At 36.1% G+C, this 19,645-nt stretch overlaps 1 protein-coding gene across 3 annotated transcripts in view; it reads right to left on the bottom strand.

The window, feature by feature from the left end:
- The window catches only part of DLGAP2 (DLG associated protein 2), a 1,288,940-nt gene that overhangs the window by 568,211 nt on the left and 701,084 nt on the right, over positions 1–19,645 (bottom strand). For all 3 annotated transcript variants that reach the window (XM_069065393.1, XM_069065392.1, XM_069065394.1), the window contains one exon: positions 14,903–14,935. In XM_069065393.1, coding sequence (XP_068921494.1) covers positions 14,903–14,935 — 33 coding nt within the window. The remainder of the gene's footprint in view (positions 1–14,902; positions 14,936–19,645) is intronic.

Genomic DNA, 19,645 nt, shown 5'->3' with positions numbered 1-19,645 from the left:
GTCTGAGGTTGTTTCATTCAAAACACTTTTTAAAAGGCAAGTCTTATGAATATCCTTATTGAAGAGGGAATTTCAGGTTTGTCAATTACCAGTGACAAATGGACAGAGCCATTACCTTGAGACAATAGCACATTATTAATGATTTTTATCTGAAGCTATTACTTAAATTGACTTCACTTTTATTCATGAAAAATGGTCTCTGGGTGATTCAAGCTTTGAATTTAGTTGAAAAATTAGTAAATGTGTTAAGAAGTACGCATCTAGCTGCCCACTGTCTGAGTAGGTCCTTAGCATGTGCAGCTATATTCAACTCTGTTCAGCTCCTTTATGGTCTCACATTTGTAATTATATGTCAGCCCTATCCCCTCCTCAATCTTTGAACTGAATCCGATTTATTTCAGTGGGAATACTACCCTGAGATTACCCTGATTTAACATGCAATATATGTCCAAGTTTATTAAAAGCAGCTTCCGAGATGAAACACTCAAAGTGACTGGAGAATTTGGATTCAATTCAAATTCAGCTCAATACTTATATGCGGTAAACTCTGAGGACCCTCAGTTACTTGGAAAGCTTTCAGTGAAAATTTAAGTGATCTATGGACACCATAAAGCCACAGTCTCACAGATATATAATGCAAATATGTACAAGATTCACAGCTACACACACTTTGCTGCTGATGCTTCTTATTCTTAATAATCAAGATTATTATGTAAGTGAGAAAAAATTAGGGAAAGCAACATAACACTGGAAGTTAGTCAGAGCCTCCCTTTGAATTGAGAGAAAATTATCTCTGAAGAGGAGCTACACAGGGATATGTTTGTGAGGCATAAAATGAGAGAGAGAATTATTCAATGCCTAGCACAATATTTTAGAGTAGGTATTCAATTACATCAATTAATCAGCATTTAAGTATTTATTAGGTGCCAGGCACTATGCATGGTGAAAGATTGAAATACAATAGATAAATACAAGTACAATACAAAAAGTAAAACAATCCCTACTTTCAAGGAACTAACAATAATTCACCCTTGTTGACTGGTTGGTTGGCTTGTTTCTTGAGTAATCTGATGAAAGGCCCTTGGGCCTCCGAATCAGAAAACTCTATTTCTGACTTTTATCAGAGCAGTAACTAGGGATGGGTCATGAGAGCTTTGTCTGAGGCCACTGAATTTGGAGACTGTGGATAGCACTTAATTAATAGCTTGGAAATAACAGAATTTAGCACCTAGTTAGCAAGAATAATTAGTTAAAATAGAAATCTACCAGATGGCAGGCTGGAATGAACTCCTTAGTCCCCATCCCTCCCAGAGTAGTAGCTTGTTGCCAGTGCCCAGGTGTCTCTGTATCTCCTCCCATAGGATAGTGCTACCCAAAATATTGACAAAAATATACTTTGTGGCCTTTAACTTGGTAAAAAAAAAACATTCTTAATATTTCTGGCTCTGCTAAAAACTTACTGCATGATTCTGTGCAAAACAATGAAGTTTTCCATACCTTAGATTTTTCAGTTGTAAAACAAGGCTTAGAAAACATTACTCATGGCTTCAAATGGTAGGATACCACGAGCTCAGAGAAAACAAAATGCAACTGATGTAAAAGTGAGTGGAAAGACTCATGGTGTATAAGTGTGCTATAGTGTACAAAAAACAATGACATGCCCAGAAAATTATATGAAAGGCAACATCAGGGACCTAGAACCTGAGGCCTGGAGTGGGAAGGAACTTTAGGGGTCTTCTAGTTGAGATGAGGAAACTGAGGTTCCCAGGGAGGTCAAGTGACTTTCCCAGTCATTTGTACCAACAGAGGGAGTATTTGCACCAATGAGGAAAGGATTCCTTGCAATCCTGAAGCCAAACATCTGACCAGTCAGTTGTAGGCCTGAGAATTAATGAGTTAATAGCTGTGAAATCCCTTAGGTGATCTAGAAGTTCTCTACCATTACTGTGCTTTGATCACATTCTAATTTAGACTATAAATTTGTGTATTGTTTATCTATACCCCAGTTTTATTTCCACACCTACATTACAATGTGTTGAAGGACAAGGCCTATCTTTATTCAACTCTGCCTCCTCATTGTCTGACATGCAGCATTTGTTTGTTGCAATTGATTGAATCAAACATAGGGAAACATTTTGAACAACTGATGATAAACAATTATTTTTCTTCAAAATACTTGTTACTGAAAGTCAAGCATTATATATTAAAATATTGCCACTGTTAAAACCGTTTTAGAAATAAATCTATTAAAATACAGTGACCATACAATTGTTTTCCTTCAAATACTTACATGATGTCTTTTATTATAAAAAGTCATTTCATAATTCAAAGTACTATTGTTGAAATAAAGCATTATTAAAAATAAGTCATTATCATTCTTAAAATAGAATCATTGTGTTATTTCCTCAAAACATGTCTAAGTTGTTTTTTACTGACAATAAAATATCATTTTAAAATAATTATCATTAAAATTAATTATTAACATAAAAGCAATGTATTTATATCATTTTTCCTTGAAATACTTTAATGTTTTATTTTCTTGCTCAAAGAAAAAATCCTTTGAAAATAATTATTCATGCTTTTTGTAAAAGCTAGAGAAAAGGATTTGTTCTAACACAATAAATGTTTAAACAAAACCTTGACTTTAAATTTTCTTGTCAGTTTACTGGACAGATAACTTTCAATTATTCATTTTGAACTTTTTAATAATAACAAAATAAATGACTCTAAGTATAACCCCAAAGTTCTTCAATTCAGAATAAATATGTAGTTAATATGGAGCACAATAAGCTGGGAAGTAGGACCATTATCATGTAGTTGTCATGAAGTAATAGAAAAATGCAGATGATAGAAGACTCATTATTTCACGAGAAAAAATATCTGAGATCACAGTTATTAAAGACTGGAAATTTGCATCTGATTTTGTTTTTATCCTCTACTAGAAGAGCATCTAAACAAAGAAAATTTCCCAGGAGGTGTGTTTTGATCTAATATTCCACTGACACATACAAAAGACAGTCTATTTCAAATCAGAGAATTTTAGTGCAGGAGGTGATCTTCCACATTGGGTGCCCCTTTCCCACTCACACAGGAAGTAGCCTTGCTCATGACCTCATTGTCTCATATTTGGATTGCTGCAATAGCCTGCTATTTGGTCTTTTTGCCTCAAGGCTCTCCCTGTCCACTTCATCTTCCACGTAGCTGCCAGAGTGATTTTCCTAAATCATAGGTCTGATTATGTCACTCTTGCTCCATAAATTCCTAGGACTCTCTCTTGCCCATTAGGATTGATCACAAATTCTTATGTTGAGCATTTTAAAACCTTCATTACCTGGCTCCAATCTGTCTTTCCAACCTTAATATATATTATTACTCTCCTTTGCCCACTCTACATACTATCCAAACTGATCCTGCTGTACATCACACTCCATTTCATCTTCATCCCTTTATACGTCTCTTACCCCATGCCTATAACTCATTTGCTCCTCACGTTCATTCTTTGGGATCCCTAGTTTCCTTCAAATCAGATCAAATGTAACCCTCTGAACAAACCCTTTTCCTGATTATTCCCCCACCCTCAACTAGGACTCGATATCAACATGATGTTTTATTTATTTTTACATACAGTCTCACCTGAGGAAATAAATATAAGATCCTTGAGCTCAAGGACTGTTCCTTTTACATCTTTGAATCTCCAGCATTAGCAGTATCTGGCACATATTAGGTGCTAAATATATTCTTAGCAACTGATTGATCTAGTATAATCACCCTGTTTTACAGATTAGAAAACTGAGACTTAACCAAAGTGATATAGATAGCAAATGACAAAGCCAAGATTCAGACTCAAATCTTCAGACATTGCCACATCCATTGCCATATCAACTTCCCCACTGTGACCCTACTGTTATATTTATTTGGTAAATAATTTGCCTGTACATTTTAGTATACTTAAATGCATACATATTGTCTACCCCCATAAAATATAGGCCTTTTGAGGCCCATTTCCATTTTTTATATAATTTTACCTGCAAATAGTAGGTACCTAATCAATGTTTGTTAATTGATTGTTATTTTCCTTCAGTGTTATTAGCACTAGTCAAAAATACAATAAAAGTGGAAACAAATTTTAACTAAAAAGGAATTTTGTCAGAAGTTATACAAGATTCTTAGGCCTGTTGAGTCAGGTGATAGCATACTTTTGTCATCTAGGGACACTCTTTCATGAGGTTCATCATCAAAATGTTGACCCCCAGAATGATGAATTTGTTAGTCATATGTTCTGAGGCAACCTATGTACTAACATTTGGCAGGTGTACTACTTGTAAATTGGAGGGAGTTTCTCCATTAAGAAAATTAAAGATCTTGAAGTCATAAGCGTATTTTTAGCTCAGACCTGATAAATTCCATTTCAGTTTCTTATCCAAATGAGAAAATGACATATATTCCCTTCCCTCTATAGAATTTATTCATTTTCCTATTCTTGGAGAATAGCTAATCATCATTGACCACTGCGAAGGGAAAATTTTGTACACTAATGTAAAATTTAGGATCATAAATTTAGAGCCAGAAATGACTTTAATGGCCATCTTGTTTAAGCCTTTGGAAATGTGGAAAATGAGTCCCAGAGTACTCAAGTGAGTTGCCCAAAGTTACAGCAGTAAGTGGCAGAACCAGGATTTGAACCAAGGTACTCTGACTGAAAATGCAATATTCTTTCCCTTGTACCACACTTGGTACTAAAATACTTGGAGTATCTCTAGTTTCATTGGTTTGGAACAATGACACATACTGCAATTCTTCTCTACCTCTTTGTGTACGGTTTTCCAGAGTTGCTCTTGGGTCTCATAAACAGCCTGAGAAAAGGCATGGAGTCAGGAAAGCATAAAGCATATGAGGTGGAGGGGGAGCAGGCAGGAGCAAAGTTCAGCTTTACTAGAGCACAGAGTATGTGGGCTGGAGCACAGAGCATCTATACAATATGTGAACTCTAGTCAGTGAAAAAGATGAGTTGGAGCCGGTGGGGGGGAGAGGGCTGGAGCAAAGTTCAGCTTTACTAGAGCACAGAGTATGTGGGCTGGAGCACAGAGCATCTATACAATATGTGAACTCTAGTCAGTGAAAAAGATGAGTTGGAGCCGGTGGGGGGGAGAGCGGGGGGGGGGGGGGGAGGAGTATGTGTGACTTGAAGACCAGGCAGAGAAGTCTAAACTGCTCAACTTTGTCTCAAAAAGGATTTGTGCATATGTTATACTGTGTGTGCCTTTAAATGAATATTATTTTTATTTGAAATATCAATTTATTGTTGCATATACATACATATATACATATATTTGTGTATACATAATAGGATGTGGAACTGGAAAAGAATATTAAATATTATCTAGTCAAGTAGAATATCAAATATTATCTAGTGAAGCTCTTATAAGAAAAATAAAACCCTAAAAGTCCTTAATGAAATGTAACAGAGAATACAGCAAAACTAACATTAGATTTGTCTTGTTTGGCTCTTATCTATCTGTGATTCTGTTAGTATAGGGAACTTTGAGGCAGCTTTCTCAGCCTATGAAGACTGACAGCTTCTGTGCAATTACTAATCTTAGAGGGTTGCTGGAATGACGATAAGTAATTTGCCCATGGTCACAAGGGAAGTGCTTTTTATAGGTGGGTTTTGGAACAAACTCCTCATGACATTGAGACTAACTTTATTTCCATTGCACTGTTCTACCTCTCTACATTAAATTAACCTCTTCAATTTAATCGTAGAGGTAGAAAAAATAGGTCATTTTCATCGTGTCAGTCATTCAAACTAAAAAATATCAACTAAAACTCAGCCCAAATATTTCCTGAAACTAGGAATTGGTGAGGGGAGAAAAAAGTAGAGTTTGTAAGTCTAAGGCTTTTCAGATGCCTAAAATGTATAGCTGCTGCATTGAATGAACAAGTCTCCAAGCATGAGGCTTTTATTTGTTTGTTTTTCATTTCCTCCAGTGTTTTCATCTTTGACTAGTGCTGGCACTGACATACAGGTTTAGTGATGCCACTATTATTTAAATTCAACAACAAACAGAACTCAGAGCTAACAAGTATTGGTCTTGAGTCCCAGATGATAGGATTATGACTGGAAAAGGACCTTAGAGCATCTAGTTTAGTACTTTCCTTTGATAGATCACGGAATTCAAGCTGAGAAAAAAAATTGATTTGTCCAAGGTCAGATGGGTAATAAGTAGCAAAGCAAAGATTGAAACTTAGTGTCCTAACACCAAGCTAGAGAATCAAAAAAACTGAGAATTGGAAGGGACTTTGTTAGCTATGTAGTCCAACCTATACATGAAAAGAATCCCCATAATAACATATCAGACAATGTTTACAGACTGAGCTCACCACCTCTCCTATCTCTTGAGGCAGCCCATTCTACTTATGTACAGTTCTATTATGAAATTCTCCCAGGCATAACCTAATTTTATCTTCTTGTGACAAACGGAACAAGATTAATCCCTCCTCCGAGTTAATTGGGAAGAGGTCTTCCAGCCTCACCTTATACCCACAGTGTCATCCCTACAACAAGCAGAAAGGCTCTGCAAACACCATCATACCAAAAGCCCTAAGACTCAAAAAAAGGCATTGACTTAATCCACCAAATCCCACTCCCTCAAAAATAAAATCTTACATTTAAAGAAAAATACAGGTAGTACCTGTGTCTCTCATTGGAGGCATTATTTGTGGATTCCACTACATTAAAGTTTTAAACAAACTCCCTATAGGAAGGAGGGGCTTTGTGTTGGTGCATGCATATGCACATGCATATATGAGCGCACACACACACATATACACACACAGTTCCTCTGCCTTCAATAGCATTTTGGTTATTACTATTATTAGATGGCACAAGGATATGCTTTTCACTGAAATTTTTGTGTCATTGTCTTTATAGACAAGCTTAAAAAATTCAGGGGAACTGGGGAAGGAAGATATGAAATATTTCAGAGTTTTAAAAGAGGACTATTTGTTACTGATCTTTTAGTAATGCTTTTTTACAAAGGGAAAATAATTTTTATTCCCTTAATCATACTTAATTATTATGTGGAAATAAACGCATCATCTCAGATCCACAACAGCTATTGCCCATATAAACACTTCTTGAATTTTCTTTCACCTGACATAGCGGTTAATATTGTGAAGGGCCTTGGCATCTAAAATGCTATGCACTAGCACAGATAAACATGTTAAAAATTATTCTAATCTAGATTTTCCTAAAAAAGAAATCGAACTCCTGAAATTCAGGAAATGACCACAGCCATGATAATATGGTTGGCCTAACATTGTTTTTCCAACAAAATGACATTAAAACATTACACCTGACATTTAAATTCCTACTGGCTAGAGCAATAAAATATTCATTTATTCTTTGAGGAAAAAGCTCCAATAATGAGTAAATAAATCTTAACAACAGCAACAACAACAATAATAATATCCTTTTACATAGTCTTTTAATATTTGCAAAATACTTTACAAATACTATTTCATTTTATTCTCAAAACAACCCTGTGAAATAGGTACTATTATTATTCCCATTTTACAGATGAGGAAACTGGCAGAGAGAGATTGTTACTTTCCCAGGGTCAAGCAGCTCTAAGAATCTGAGGCAGGATTTGGACTGAGACCTTTCTGACTTTGCAGGTGACACAGTGGATAGAGCGCTGAACTTGGAGTCAGGAAGACTCATCTTCTTGAGTTCAAATCTGACCTCAGACACTTGCTGGCTTTCCTGACACTGGGTAAGTCACTTAACCTTGTTTGTCTCAATTTCCTCATCTGGAAAATGGGCCAGAAAGGAAATGACAAAACACTCCAGTATCTCTGCCAAGAAAACCCCAAATGGGGTCATGGAGAGTCCAACATGACTGAGCATGTCCTGGCTCCAAGTCAAATTTTCTATCTACTGTACCACCTGCCTCTAAGTATTAGAGATACCAAAATTGATTATTGATTGCAAAGGAAGCTTGTGCTGTGCTTATATATCATTCTCTGGACAAATGTGGAATACTTAGTGATCCCTAGATGTTATGTATCATAGACAATTTGTTTATATGCTGTTTTATTATTTAGAGAGTTTTTGATGGCTTTGAAAATAGTCTTTTGTTCCAAGCATAGGTTATTATACAACTGCATTTATTGTCATTAATAACAGATGGCCAAATGACCAACATTGTATATTTAATTTCAGGAACCACTCAATTGTCCTTGTGATTCCGTTAGCTAGCCTTACTTCCAATATATCACCACATGCCCCTCAAATAATTTTAAAAATTAACACTTTCATTAATTGACATGTCATGATTTAGATATCATATTTTCACTATATCTGTTCAGAGAATTTGATGGTTCAACAATTCTGAATTTTTTAGGGTAGAGATTATACTGTTTATTGTTTGGTTATGGTTGATTGTGATTGCCAAGGGTCTGTCGATCTTATAATTAATTATTGGATTGTGTGGACTTGTTCTACAATTGCAATGGCTTCCAGTTTCACAACACTTTGGAATTTTAGTAAGTTCTTTCCATATAACAATGCTTATGGTCAGCAATGCAAGGCATATTATCATCTCCACTTTGCAGATGAGGAAGCAGAAGCTTAATGTGTTGAAATACTTTGCCCAGGATCACACAGCTAGTAACAGCCAGTATTTGAACCCACATCTTCTGATGCCAAAAGCAGTGTGCTTTTTATTACAGCAGCAGTTCTCTGGCTTTTGGGGGGTGAGAAGGGACTCACAACACAGTGTTGTTCATCATAAGTAATCACAGCACATTAAAGGAGAATTGGAAGCATTGCATATGTGCATCCAGTTATAAGTGTAAATTTCATACAATTTAAGTGCATTTTCTGAGCCTGCCACCTCACACCCTTTGAGAACCACTGCTTTACAATATGCTTGTTTTAAAAATCACTTTTTTTTTCTATTTCTATCACATGATGTGTATGTACAGTCACTTTCTCTAAATGTTACCAGCATCTTGGCAGGAGCTGGAGGATTGAGACCAGTGTGATTGTTTTTATCCTGGCCCAGAATGACTACCAGGAAAAAAATCTTTTAAACCAGTCAGGACAATACCACATGATATTTTGATAACACCCAAGGTGTCAACTTAAGGAGATAAGGTAGCTCTGTTAGGATATGTGTCAAATGATGAGGTCAAACTGGATCATATGAGAGATTCAGAGCTGAAAGAGACCTTATAAATCATCCAAGCCAACCCCTTCTTTTTAACAGATTAGAGAATAAGGGCAGATAGGTGGCGCAGTGAATAGAGCTCCGGCCCTGGAGTCAGGAAGACCTGAGTTCAAATCTGACCTCAGACACAACACAAAACTAGCCGTGTGACCTTGGTCAAGTCACTTAACCCCAATTGTCCTACCCTCCCCCCTCCAAAAAGCAAAACAAACAAAAAAACAGATTAAAGAACAAAGTGTAAAGTGTCTTGCCAGAGTCACATTGTGGTGGAAGCAGAACTAGAATTAAAATCCTCTGACTCCTAATCCAATGTTCATTTCACTGAACCATGCTGCCACCTTCTAGAACATCCAAGATTACTTTCAACTCTAAATTCTATGGAGTAAAAAGCACTTATGATATAATCTTATTGTTTTGCTTGAAGTGTTATGAATTTTTGGAAATTTGGAATTAGCAGATTCAAATAATCAATCAATAAACATTTATTAATCACAGTGTGTCAGGCACCTATCTAAACTGTAATCTCAACACTTGGGATACAAAAAGAGGCAAACGACAGACCCTACCCTCAGGAAGCTTATCATCTAATAAGATAGCAGACTAAATGTGAGTTTTAGAGTGAACTGTAAACACTGTGGGAATTAATCAGCGTTTCAGATTAAACTGTCTTTTTCTATTGCCTTAAACAATCTTGAATTTATAGGCCAGGACCACTGAGTTAAAAACTCAGACTTACTGAGCAGATAGGTCATTCACAATGGATATGCTTATTTGATTTTTTTAGTGAGAGAGGGAAATAGAGAACTAGTTACTTTTGTAGCTATTGAGGAAAGTGGTAAATAGACAATGGGAGAATTGATGTTAACTGACCCAACAGAGGCTAGATTAGACTCTGGCTCCACCTACAAGTTGTGTGACTTTGGATGAGTTATCTCCCCTGTTTGAATCTCAGCTTCCTTAATTGTAAAACACCTGAGATGGATTGGTTAATTTCTGAGATCCCACCTAGCTATGCTAGTGGATGGTCTATTGTCTAATATGTGGTCATGGATTTTTTAAATTGTCATATATCATAGAAAATAACAAATATTAGAGCTTTGAAAGACCTTAGAAATTATATAAACCAGCTGTCTCATTTTACAGGGAGAAGAAACTCAGTCTGAAAGTGAAAGGATTACCCAAGGTAATAGGCCAAGTTAGAGACCTAGGCATGAGGTCTCCTGAATACCAATCCAGTGTTCTCATCATGCCATGTTGCCTCCCATGTCACTTGTGTTTTGACACATATTAGGAACTTAAGCAATGTTCAACTGACTGCAATTCCATTTCCAAATCAGACTTATGTAAAATTTGATTGTGACTTAAAATCAGTTCTTTTTCAGTGTACTGAAATAGGTTCTTTTTAACAGAGCCCATTTGAGGGATGTGTCCTATGTTTGTACCAATATGATTCTTGTACCACCTCCCTCAAAAGGATGTTGTAAAGTTCCAATGAGAGCAAATGTAACACATTTCCTAATATCCCTAATCCCGTCAGCCACTGTTACAACAACAATAAAAACAATAATAATAACAAAATAATAATAATTATTATTATGCTGAGTGCTACCCTGGTATCTGGAAGAAGGATCAAAGAAAGACCTCTAGCTTTGGGGCTTTTGCTTATATGGAGGATTTACATAGAAGGCATTTAAGAGCTGGGATTTGTAACCATGAAATTAATGCCAACATTAGCGAGAACATAAATCAATGAACCTAAAGAAGTATTTTTTGTTTTTACCCAGACTTCTGATTTCATTGGTAAATAGAATTTTGAGTGTCAGCATTCTCTCCACCAAAGCAGATAAGCAATCTATGCCTGCTTTTTTAAAAATCGTAGGGATGTGCCCGGGACACTGAGAGGTTAAATGACCCACTGATTCACAAACAGCTAGTATATATCAAAGGCAGAACCTGAACCTAGCCCATCCTGACTCAAAATTCACAGGTCTATTCTCTGGGTCATTGCCTCTTTACTATTATTGGTTTTATTGAAACATAAATTACAAAACAATACAAATACCATTCTGTTATTTGACCAATTCAAAGGCCAAAGAGAACTGAAATATTTTCTACAATTTATCTTCAATCCTCTATTCAAATAAATAAATGATGGATGGATAATCTATGAATGCCTTGTTTGAATCACAGATCTCATGAGTTACTACTACTGAAAGTTTTCAATTTGCAAATGTGGCCATCTAAGTTTCTAAAAAATCAATAATGGTATGTTAGAAAGTACAAGTAATATTCTCTTAGAAATAATGATCTATATTTTATACACAATTAAAATTCCAGGTCTCAGAAAAAAAAAATTAGGCCACGCCACCTTAAAAGAGAGAAAGGAAAACTTAGCATGCATTTTCTCCCATCAATTGCAAAATTTTGAAGTCCCAAGATTCTTGTAAACTTGGCACCTCATCTCATTTGTTTGACAGATATTATCATCTGAGACAATGCTAATCATTCAATCTGTAGCCAAAGAACTAATCATTAAAATGTAAATGGATGTTCCCCACTTCAATGGCTCACCAGTGAAAAGCGTTAACAGTTTTCTGACAAGGAGGAGAGAGGGGAGATTTGCTGCAGCCTTAACCTCTTGGATGAGATTCACACACAACATGAAAAAGAAAATTGGAGATCCTGTCTGTTCCTGTCCACTTGGGGCAGGTTCTGCTGCTGCACAGAATAGGTAAACTCATATTTTATCCTAGAGAGATTACCCAGCAAAGAAGACTTCTTTTAGATTCTGCACACTGCAGAGAAAGCTGGTGCTCATTTCCACTAATTACTTAAATGATTTAAACGTGTATGAATATTCATGTAGCAGCCAGTTTCAGAAAATAAAGTGCAGCTGAGGCTAGGTTATCAAATCTTTGCCTTTCTCCTTTGATCTTGAAACAGTTCTACTTTTGCTGCTTTGAAACAGAGAGGCACAGAATTCTAGAACTTGGAGAGATGGAAAAGAATTTATAGGCACATAGTATCACTGTCAACCAAGGCAAGGCTCACATAATCCTGTATAGGTCATGCTGGCTACCTCCCAAGGCAGCTCTCCTATGGTTCAACAGCTTTAATAGTTAAAAGTTTGACCTTTGCCCCCTTAAGTCAGAGTCCAGCTTCTGAATCAAAATACAGCTTTTTTTCCCCCAACCACTTGGTGCTAAGCTTGTCTGACTGAATGTACTCCCCATTCTACAATGATCATAGGCCAGATCACAGATTTTGAGTTTAAAAGGGAACTTACATTTATGATAAAGAAACTGAGGTCCAGAGAAGTCAAGTGACATTTTCAAATAGTGGTAGAGCTAGAATTTGAATCGAGCTTGTCTGACTCCAAACTCAGTGTTCTTTCCACTTTGCAGCAGTGACTCAAATGAGTATGTTACATAGATGGTATTGATTCACAATATTAAGTTTCCAGGCAAAAAATGGTTTGGACTTGGGGAAATCATTCAGGCATAATGATAATGAGATTAGGTTAATTCTGGATGAAACATCTCATATAAGCTAAAAATCCAAGGCTGATATTTAGAAAATTCCCAGGACAAAAATAGTTTGTTCCTGGGTTTCTATTCTATATGTCTTTTGATATTATAACTGCAGAAGGGGGGTGAGGGGAAGCAAAAGCACTACAAATATGACAAGCCTCCTTTAATATTAATAAATTTTGTGAATCCATTAATGACATACATGAATATATGACTATAAATACCTATTTTTTTGGAGAGGGGAAGGCAAGGAAATTGGGGTTAAGTGACTTGCCCAAGGTCACACAGCTAGTGTTTCAAGAGTCTGAGGCTGGATTTAAACTCAGGTCCTCCTGACTCCAGGGCTGGTGCTCTATTCATTGTGTCACCTAGCTGTCCCTATAAATATCTTCTAAAATGGCAGCCATCAGCATCATTAAATACAAAGAAACACATTACATTTAGGCACAAAGAGTATACACAATTACCTATAGTGAGTCCAAACAATCAATTATGAAAATTAATAATTTTAAAATTAATTAGGAAACATAATACTGAGTATATTCTCACAAAAATGTGTGGTAGCAAAAACACCAAATTCAGGGGAAATTTTCCAATTAATTTTTCCAGAACAAAGCACTTATACAATATTGTATCTATTTTTCAGGATATTGGTTTGTATGAGCACAGTACCCTATACCCTCAATTACTGCCTTTGAGTTTATATATTATTTCAAAATCATCTTTTGCAGGTCGAAAATCCAGTCTTAGACAATAGTGAGATTTAAGAATTTTTTAAATCTTACAATAGACTTTATCATAGTAATCATCAGTAATGCATCATGTCTATGTCTTGTATCCTTGTTAAACAACCTTTAAGGAAGTTAGAAATCTTAGTAATAATTCAAATAATCAGAATTTTCCTAAAATGTAGCATTATGATTTTACTTTCTCATTAAATCCCTGCCTTCCTAAAAGAAACCCAAATACCTTTTGCAAGAGACCTTTCCTTACTATCCCACTTAATAATGCCTTCTTCTCAAAGGTAACCTCATATTTAACATGTTTATATGTACATATGAACATGTTGTCTCTCCCATTAGAATACAAATTTCTCAATGGCATGGACAATATTCACCTTTTTTTTGTGTACCAAGTGCTAGTAAGCATATAATAATTGTCTGTTGTTTGGCTAAATTATAATTCTCCCTACCAAGAACTGTCTTTTATTTTTCAGTCTTTGTTGCTAAAAGTTTTTCCTTTTTTTCAAGTGCATTAATCCACTTCCTGTCTTAGTAAATATAACATAGTGAACTGAAATAAACCAATTGTTTTGAAGATCCAACTTTAAACTCACATTTTGCACTGGCATCAGTTTGTTTTCCAGTGCTTTTTTCTCTTCAGGATGAAATATATCATCAAATTACTATTCACTGAGTTTTCTATTTGATTGGGTTTCACTTAACCAGCACTAGACTATGTTTTCTTTTCCTTATCTGTTTCAAAAATGTAAAAATTCTATGCCACATTGATACCCAGGTTTCTCGGATTCAGCTTAAAGCATTTGAACATTCAGTAGAATCATCTCAATCTATATTTTGGCAGAATTAATGTTTTGCTTCAAATGAAAATGAAGAAGCCTTGACTGGAAATCAGATTTACAGTCTTTCTTTTCTAACACCAATAACATTACAATAAAATGAGGTATTGCATTTCTTCATTTCACTTTTCACTAATGAGAAATCTGTATTTGCAGAAAATTTATTTGGTATGTTACTCATGACTTTCCAGTTAGCTATATCATTTTAAGTCAATCAACTAATACTCTTTAAGTATGGCCATTTTTTTAAAAAATCTAGAAAACAAGACAATTTTCAAAATGGAGAATTAAGTAAATACCATATTTTTCATTCTGATGGACACAGTGTAGTTTTACACAGGCAGGATCTGTAATCCTGAAGCCCACATTATATCTTTCTATGTTTGATTTAATTTACTTTGAACATCAAGCACAAAGAATCAAGGGGTTGTTCCCTCCCCCTTCCTACTATCTTTTTGTGACATCAGCAAAAATGAACAAACAAAAGGAAATGATCACATGAGTTTCCTCTTAGCATCCCCAGCCCAGGGGAGTCAGTAAGCATGGTAAAGCAGACTCACCTTCTGGTTCCCCACAGAGGGTACACTGTGACTCTGCAAACAGAGAAGAAACAAAAGAGAAGTCATTACTCTCATTGATTTTCAGATTACAATTGAAGACATTAAATAAATAAAAATCAGAGCTTGAAAAGAGATGCTCTACAATTCAACTATACCACCACTAGCTGAGTCAAGTGTCATAAACAAAAGCAGCTCTCATCCTGTATTTGGGCAAGAAACACTCTGAACCTTTTATTTTATTCCTTATTTTATTAAAACTCATGATTGATCAATAGTTATAGCTATATATTAATTACATTGACAGTAGACACTGGCTACATTTTAATATTGGCAAGAAAATAGATTCAATTTTTATTGTAGCATTAATATTTCTCTCAGTTATGTTTCTGTAAAATGTGGCTCTGTGTTTGAAAGTTTGGAATAAAACTGAAAAGGTACAGCGGATATGGTAGTCTCTCCTGAGTCAGAAAACCTACATTCAATGCAGATTTTGATGCTTAATTAATGTTGTTGTTTGTCCTTCACTTTCAAAAAGGAGCAATGGCATCATGCAGTAAAGTCTTTCACTTGTCTGTTATTTTAATTTAAGTGAGGCAGATTTGCACAAAGTTGTTAACCTCACTCTGTCTTCTAGATTCACTGAAGTTCATTGGTAAGACAAAAGTCAAGACAACTTGTGATGGCCCGGGATATAGGCAATGACTTGGGTGTCTTTGATGTCTGACCAAGCTGCTTTCATGGCCAGTGGAATAAATCATTCCCATCCACCCATTCTTCCAGGAGAAGTCTTTTTAACTCACTGAAGGGTGTGAGGCCTGTCAGTTACTCTCAACCTGGTTTAGCCTTTCTGCAGAGACAATTTTACTGCCATGTGGCCACTGAATGCTACAGCTTCTTGGAGCCACAGGTGAGAGTTAGGTGTCAGGTGGACACTGAAGTTGGATGAGCAGCCCTGAAAATGGCCCAACAAACCCTCACCCCAGAGGTGCTAATCCTCCCTAAACATCCCATACAACCCTGTATGAACTTGGGCAAGACATTTAACCTCCTGCAGCCTCAGTTTCCTTATCTCAGAAATAAAATATGATGGCTTGTGAAGACCTTTCTGGTCTAAATCTATGATTCCATGATCATTGTAAGAGACTGGATAGCCATTTATTGGGTATGGTTTAGTGGGAATTATTTTTCAGGTTTGGGTTGCACTACACAGTGGCCAAGGTCCCTTCTCACTCCAGAATTCTGCAATTCTATTGTAACTGTTATTTATTGAATCTGCCGCATGTGTAAGACAGTATGCTAAACAGTGAGATAGAGAGACATAGAAAGATACTAATATATACATTGTCTTCCAAGATCTTGTATGTTGGTGCTAGGGTGAGAGGAGCGGTTAGATTTAGAGCCAAAGAATCCAGGCTCATTTTCTAGCTCTGTACTCAATTTGTAATGCAGGACAAAGTACCCGAATTCTCTTGTCCTTAGCTTTCTTATCTACCCTTATCTTCTTGTTTTTCAGTTACATCTGACTCTTTGTGACACCATTTTGGATTTTCTTGGCAAAGATGCTGAGGTAGTTTGCCATTTCCTTATCCAGCTCATTTTCTAGAAGATGAACTCATGCAAACAAGATTAAGTGGCTTGCTCAGCCTCACACAGCTAGTAAGTGTCTGACGCTAGATTTGAACTCAGGAAAAGGAATCTTTCTGGTTCCAAACGCAGTGCTCTGTCCATCACCTAGCTACCCAGGTTGGACTAGATGAACTTGAAGATAATTTCCTGTTCCAAGTACTCTTTCTTATTCATTCAACAAATATTTAAGTGTTAAACAAAGTAATAAGTTCTTGAAGAGGTTCAGAGTTAAGTAAATGGGAATGAGAAATGCACACAATACATTTTACTCTACAATATATGGCAGTAGTTTTTTATGTTTTGGTTTTTTATCTTCAGCATCAAACACAGTGATGATACATAGTATGTGCTTTTAAAAAAGTTGTTGAATCAAATTGCACACCCACATACAAACACACACACCCACACGAAATGTATACATGCTCCCTAACCTCTTCCAAAGATTAGCTCAACAATCAATTCCTATAGTAAGCCCATCTTGACCCCACCCCAACCTAACCACTATATAAATAGTATATAAATACTAGTTTTATTTAATTTTCCTTATACATCTTCCCCTTTTCCCTCTAGCCTCAGGAGAATGTAAGATTCTTGAGGGCAGATATTTTTCTGTTTTTGTTTCATTTATTTGACAGACATTCTCAAAGTCTAGCTCATAAATGCCCAATAAATTCTTATTTTGCTAAATTGAATAAAATTCCTAACCAGTTTCTTTCAAATCTCAGTTCAAGTGCTATCTCCTTTAAGATGGTTATTCTGAAATCCCTTCTCTCGACATGATAGTACACTCTTCCCAGAAATCATCTCTGATACATTTTGCATTTATTTTTAAACATACATAATGTTGTAATACTCCCCCTTAAAACATCTGTCTCTTGAAGGCAGAAAATGTTTCCTTTTTGACAAAACTCTGTACCCTCAATTTGCATAATTCAGGAATTCAGGCCTTTGGGGCTAGGGGGGTATCAAGATGGTTCCCTTTGGTAGTCTGGTGGAACCTGTATCCTCCTTCCATGGTATTATTTTTAAATGAATAAAATAAAGTAGATGCTTTCAAAGGAAACCAGTTATAGTGAAATGCAGTTTTCAGGTTTTAAAAAAGTTAACAAAGCCCAAGTTAAAAACCCCTTGATACGTTCTTACCATGTTGCTGGGTTGAATTGAATTGAAAGTTAAAAGGAGAGGTATGAAAGGCTATTCAGAGTTTAGAGGAGAGTGAAATCACTCTTGGGTAGCTATAGTTGAGCTTTGCCTTGAATAATCAGGGTTGGATATTTATTCTTATGAAAGATGGTATGAGCAAAGACAATGCTAGAAGGTTTAATACGTTCAGGGAACAAGGAATACATTGCAGTATAAACTATGGCTGAGAAAGCTAGGTAATTAGGGTGGGGATAAGATTGTGGAGGGCCTTGAATGACATGATAAGAAATGTGGATTTTATTAGTTGGACTGAATCAAATTGGTAACAAATAAGAAGCACTGAAAATTTCTGAGCAAGAAAGAGGCATAATAATAATAGTTCTTTAGGGAGAAGAATTTAGCAGCAGTATAAGAGGGATTGGAGAGGAGATAGTTGAGATGAGAACTATACAGCATACCCAATAGTATAAGTATGAAGCAATAGGAGACTTCAATTAAAGTATTGAAATTGGGATCTGCAAGGAAGGGGCAAATATGAGATTGTGAGCTGGAGTTCCAAATCAGCAAATGCCTATTAGATAGATAGCACTGAATGCCCCCATTGTACTTCCAACTCAACATGTCCAAATCAGAACCCTAACTTTCTCTCCAAGTCCTGTCTTCTTCCAAACTTCCCTTTCTGATGAGGCCACCATTATCCTTCTAATCACACAGGTTCATAACCTTGGACTCATTCTCAATTCCTCAATCTATATATTTAATAATCTGTGAAGGCTTGTAATTCTATCTCCAGAATACCCCTCATCTCAGTTCCCTCCTTTACATTCAAAAGATCACTGCCTTGATTTAGGCCTTCATCACCTCTTGCATGGATTCTTTCAGTAACCTCTTAATTGATCTTCCTGACTCAAGATTGACCCCTCTCCAAGTGATTCTTCACACAGTTGCTAAAGTTATATTCCAAAAGCACAATCTGACTATGTTGATATAAGATTGTGAAAAAAGAATTAAAATGATGTGTGCACACAGACATATGTACATGCATGCGTGCATATGTACCCACCCCTACAAAGCACTCATGACATGATCAAAGGGAGACAAAAAGAGGAAGAATACAACCCTCATGGTTAGGATATACAAAGTAGACCCAAAATCATACAGACCCAGATAGTTAAAGTTAAAACATTTATCCTTCTTTACGATTAACAAATGGTAAACTATACAAATGGAAAATGATATTCCCATGTTTAAGTCATCGTGTTTAACCATTTTTCTCCAAGGGAATTATTTTTGGGAAGATTGTTCAGATATTTTCTGAGAAGAAGCTGTTGTGTCAAAACAAAAGTATATACAAATTTTTAAAGGGAAAAACACAAAGGGGATAGTAATATAGTAAGCATTAGTTGGGTACATTGAACAGCTCTGTGTAGTGTGAAACTTACAGATCTGGCATTGGTCCCACATGGGCCAACCACTTGTAAGTAAATATAGTGGAAACTAAGATGCAAATGATGTTAATATTTTGATGGGGAACCACCAGCTTTCTCTTTGCAGAGATAAACCCCTCTACATGGCCCCCTTCCAATTTATTATCCCCTCCATCATCTCCACTCTCTCTCTTATTTTCACTCTCTCCCTATTTACTGCTCCTGCACTGTTGCCTACAAAAATGCCAATGTCTTTGTCATCTTTTAAAAACAAAGCAAAACAGGGCAGCTAGGTGCTGCAGCAAATAGAGTACCTGCCCTGGAGTCAGGAGGACCTGAATTCAGATTTGGCCTAAGATACTTGACACACTTACTAGCTGTGTGACCTTGGGCAAGTCACTTAACCCCAATTTCCCTGCCTTCCCCCATCGCAAAAAAAAAAAACAAAGCAAAACAAAACCAACAAACAAAAAAGCACTTCTCATTTGAACACTGCTACACACACACACACACACACACACACACACACACACACACACACACACAC

This window comes from Petaurus breviceps, unplaced genomic scaffold, assembly GCF_028583685.1.
Source record: "Petaurus breviceps papuanus isolate PSGF00001 unplaced genomic scaffold, PetGlider_PUasm1.0 90686, whole genome shotgun sequence".
NCBI lineage: Eukaryota > Metazoa > Chordata > Mammalia > Diprotodontia > Petauridae > Petaurus > Petaurus breviceps.
The sequence above is the reverse complement of the archived record's forward strand: the minus strand, read 5'-3'. Positions and strand labels throughout refer to the sequence as shown.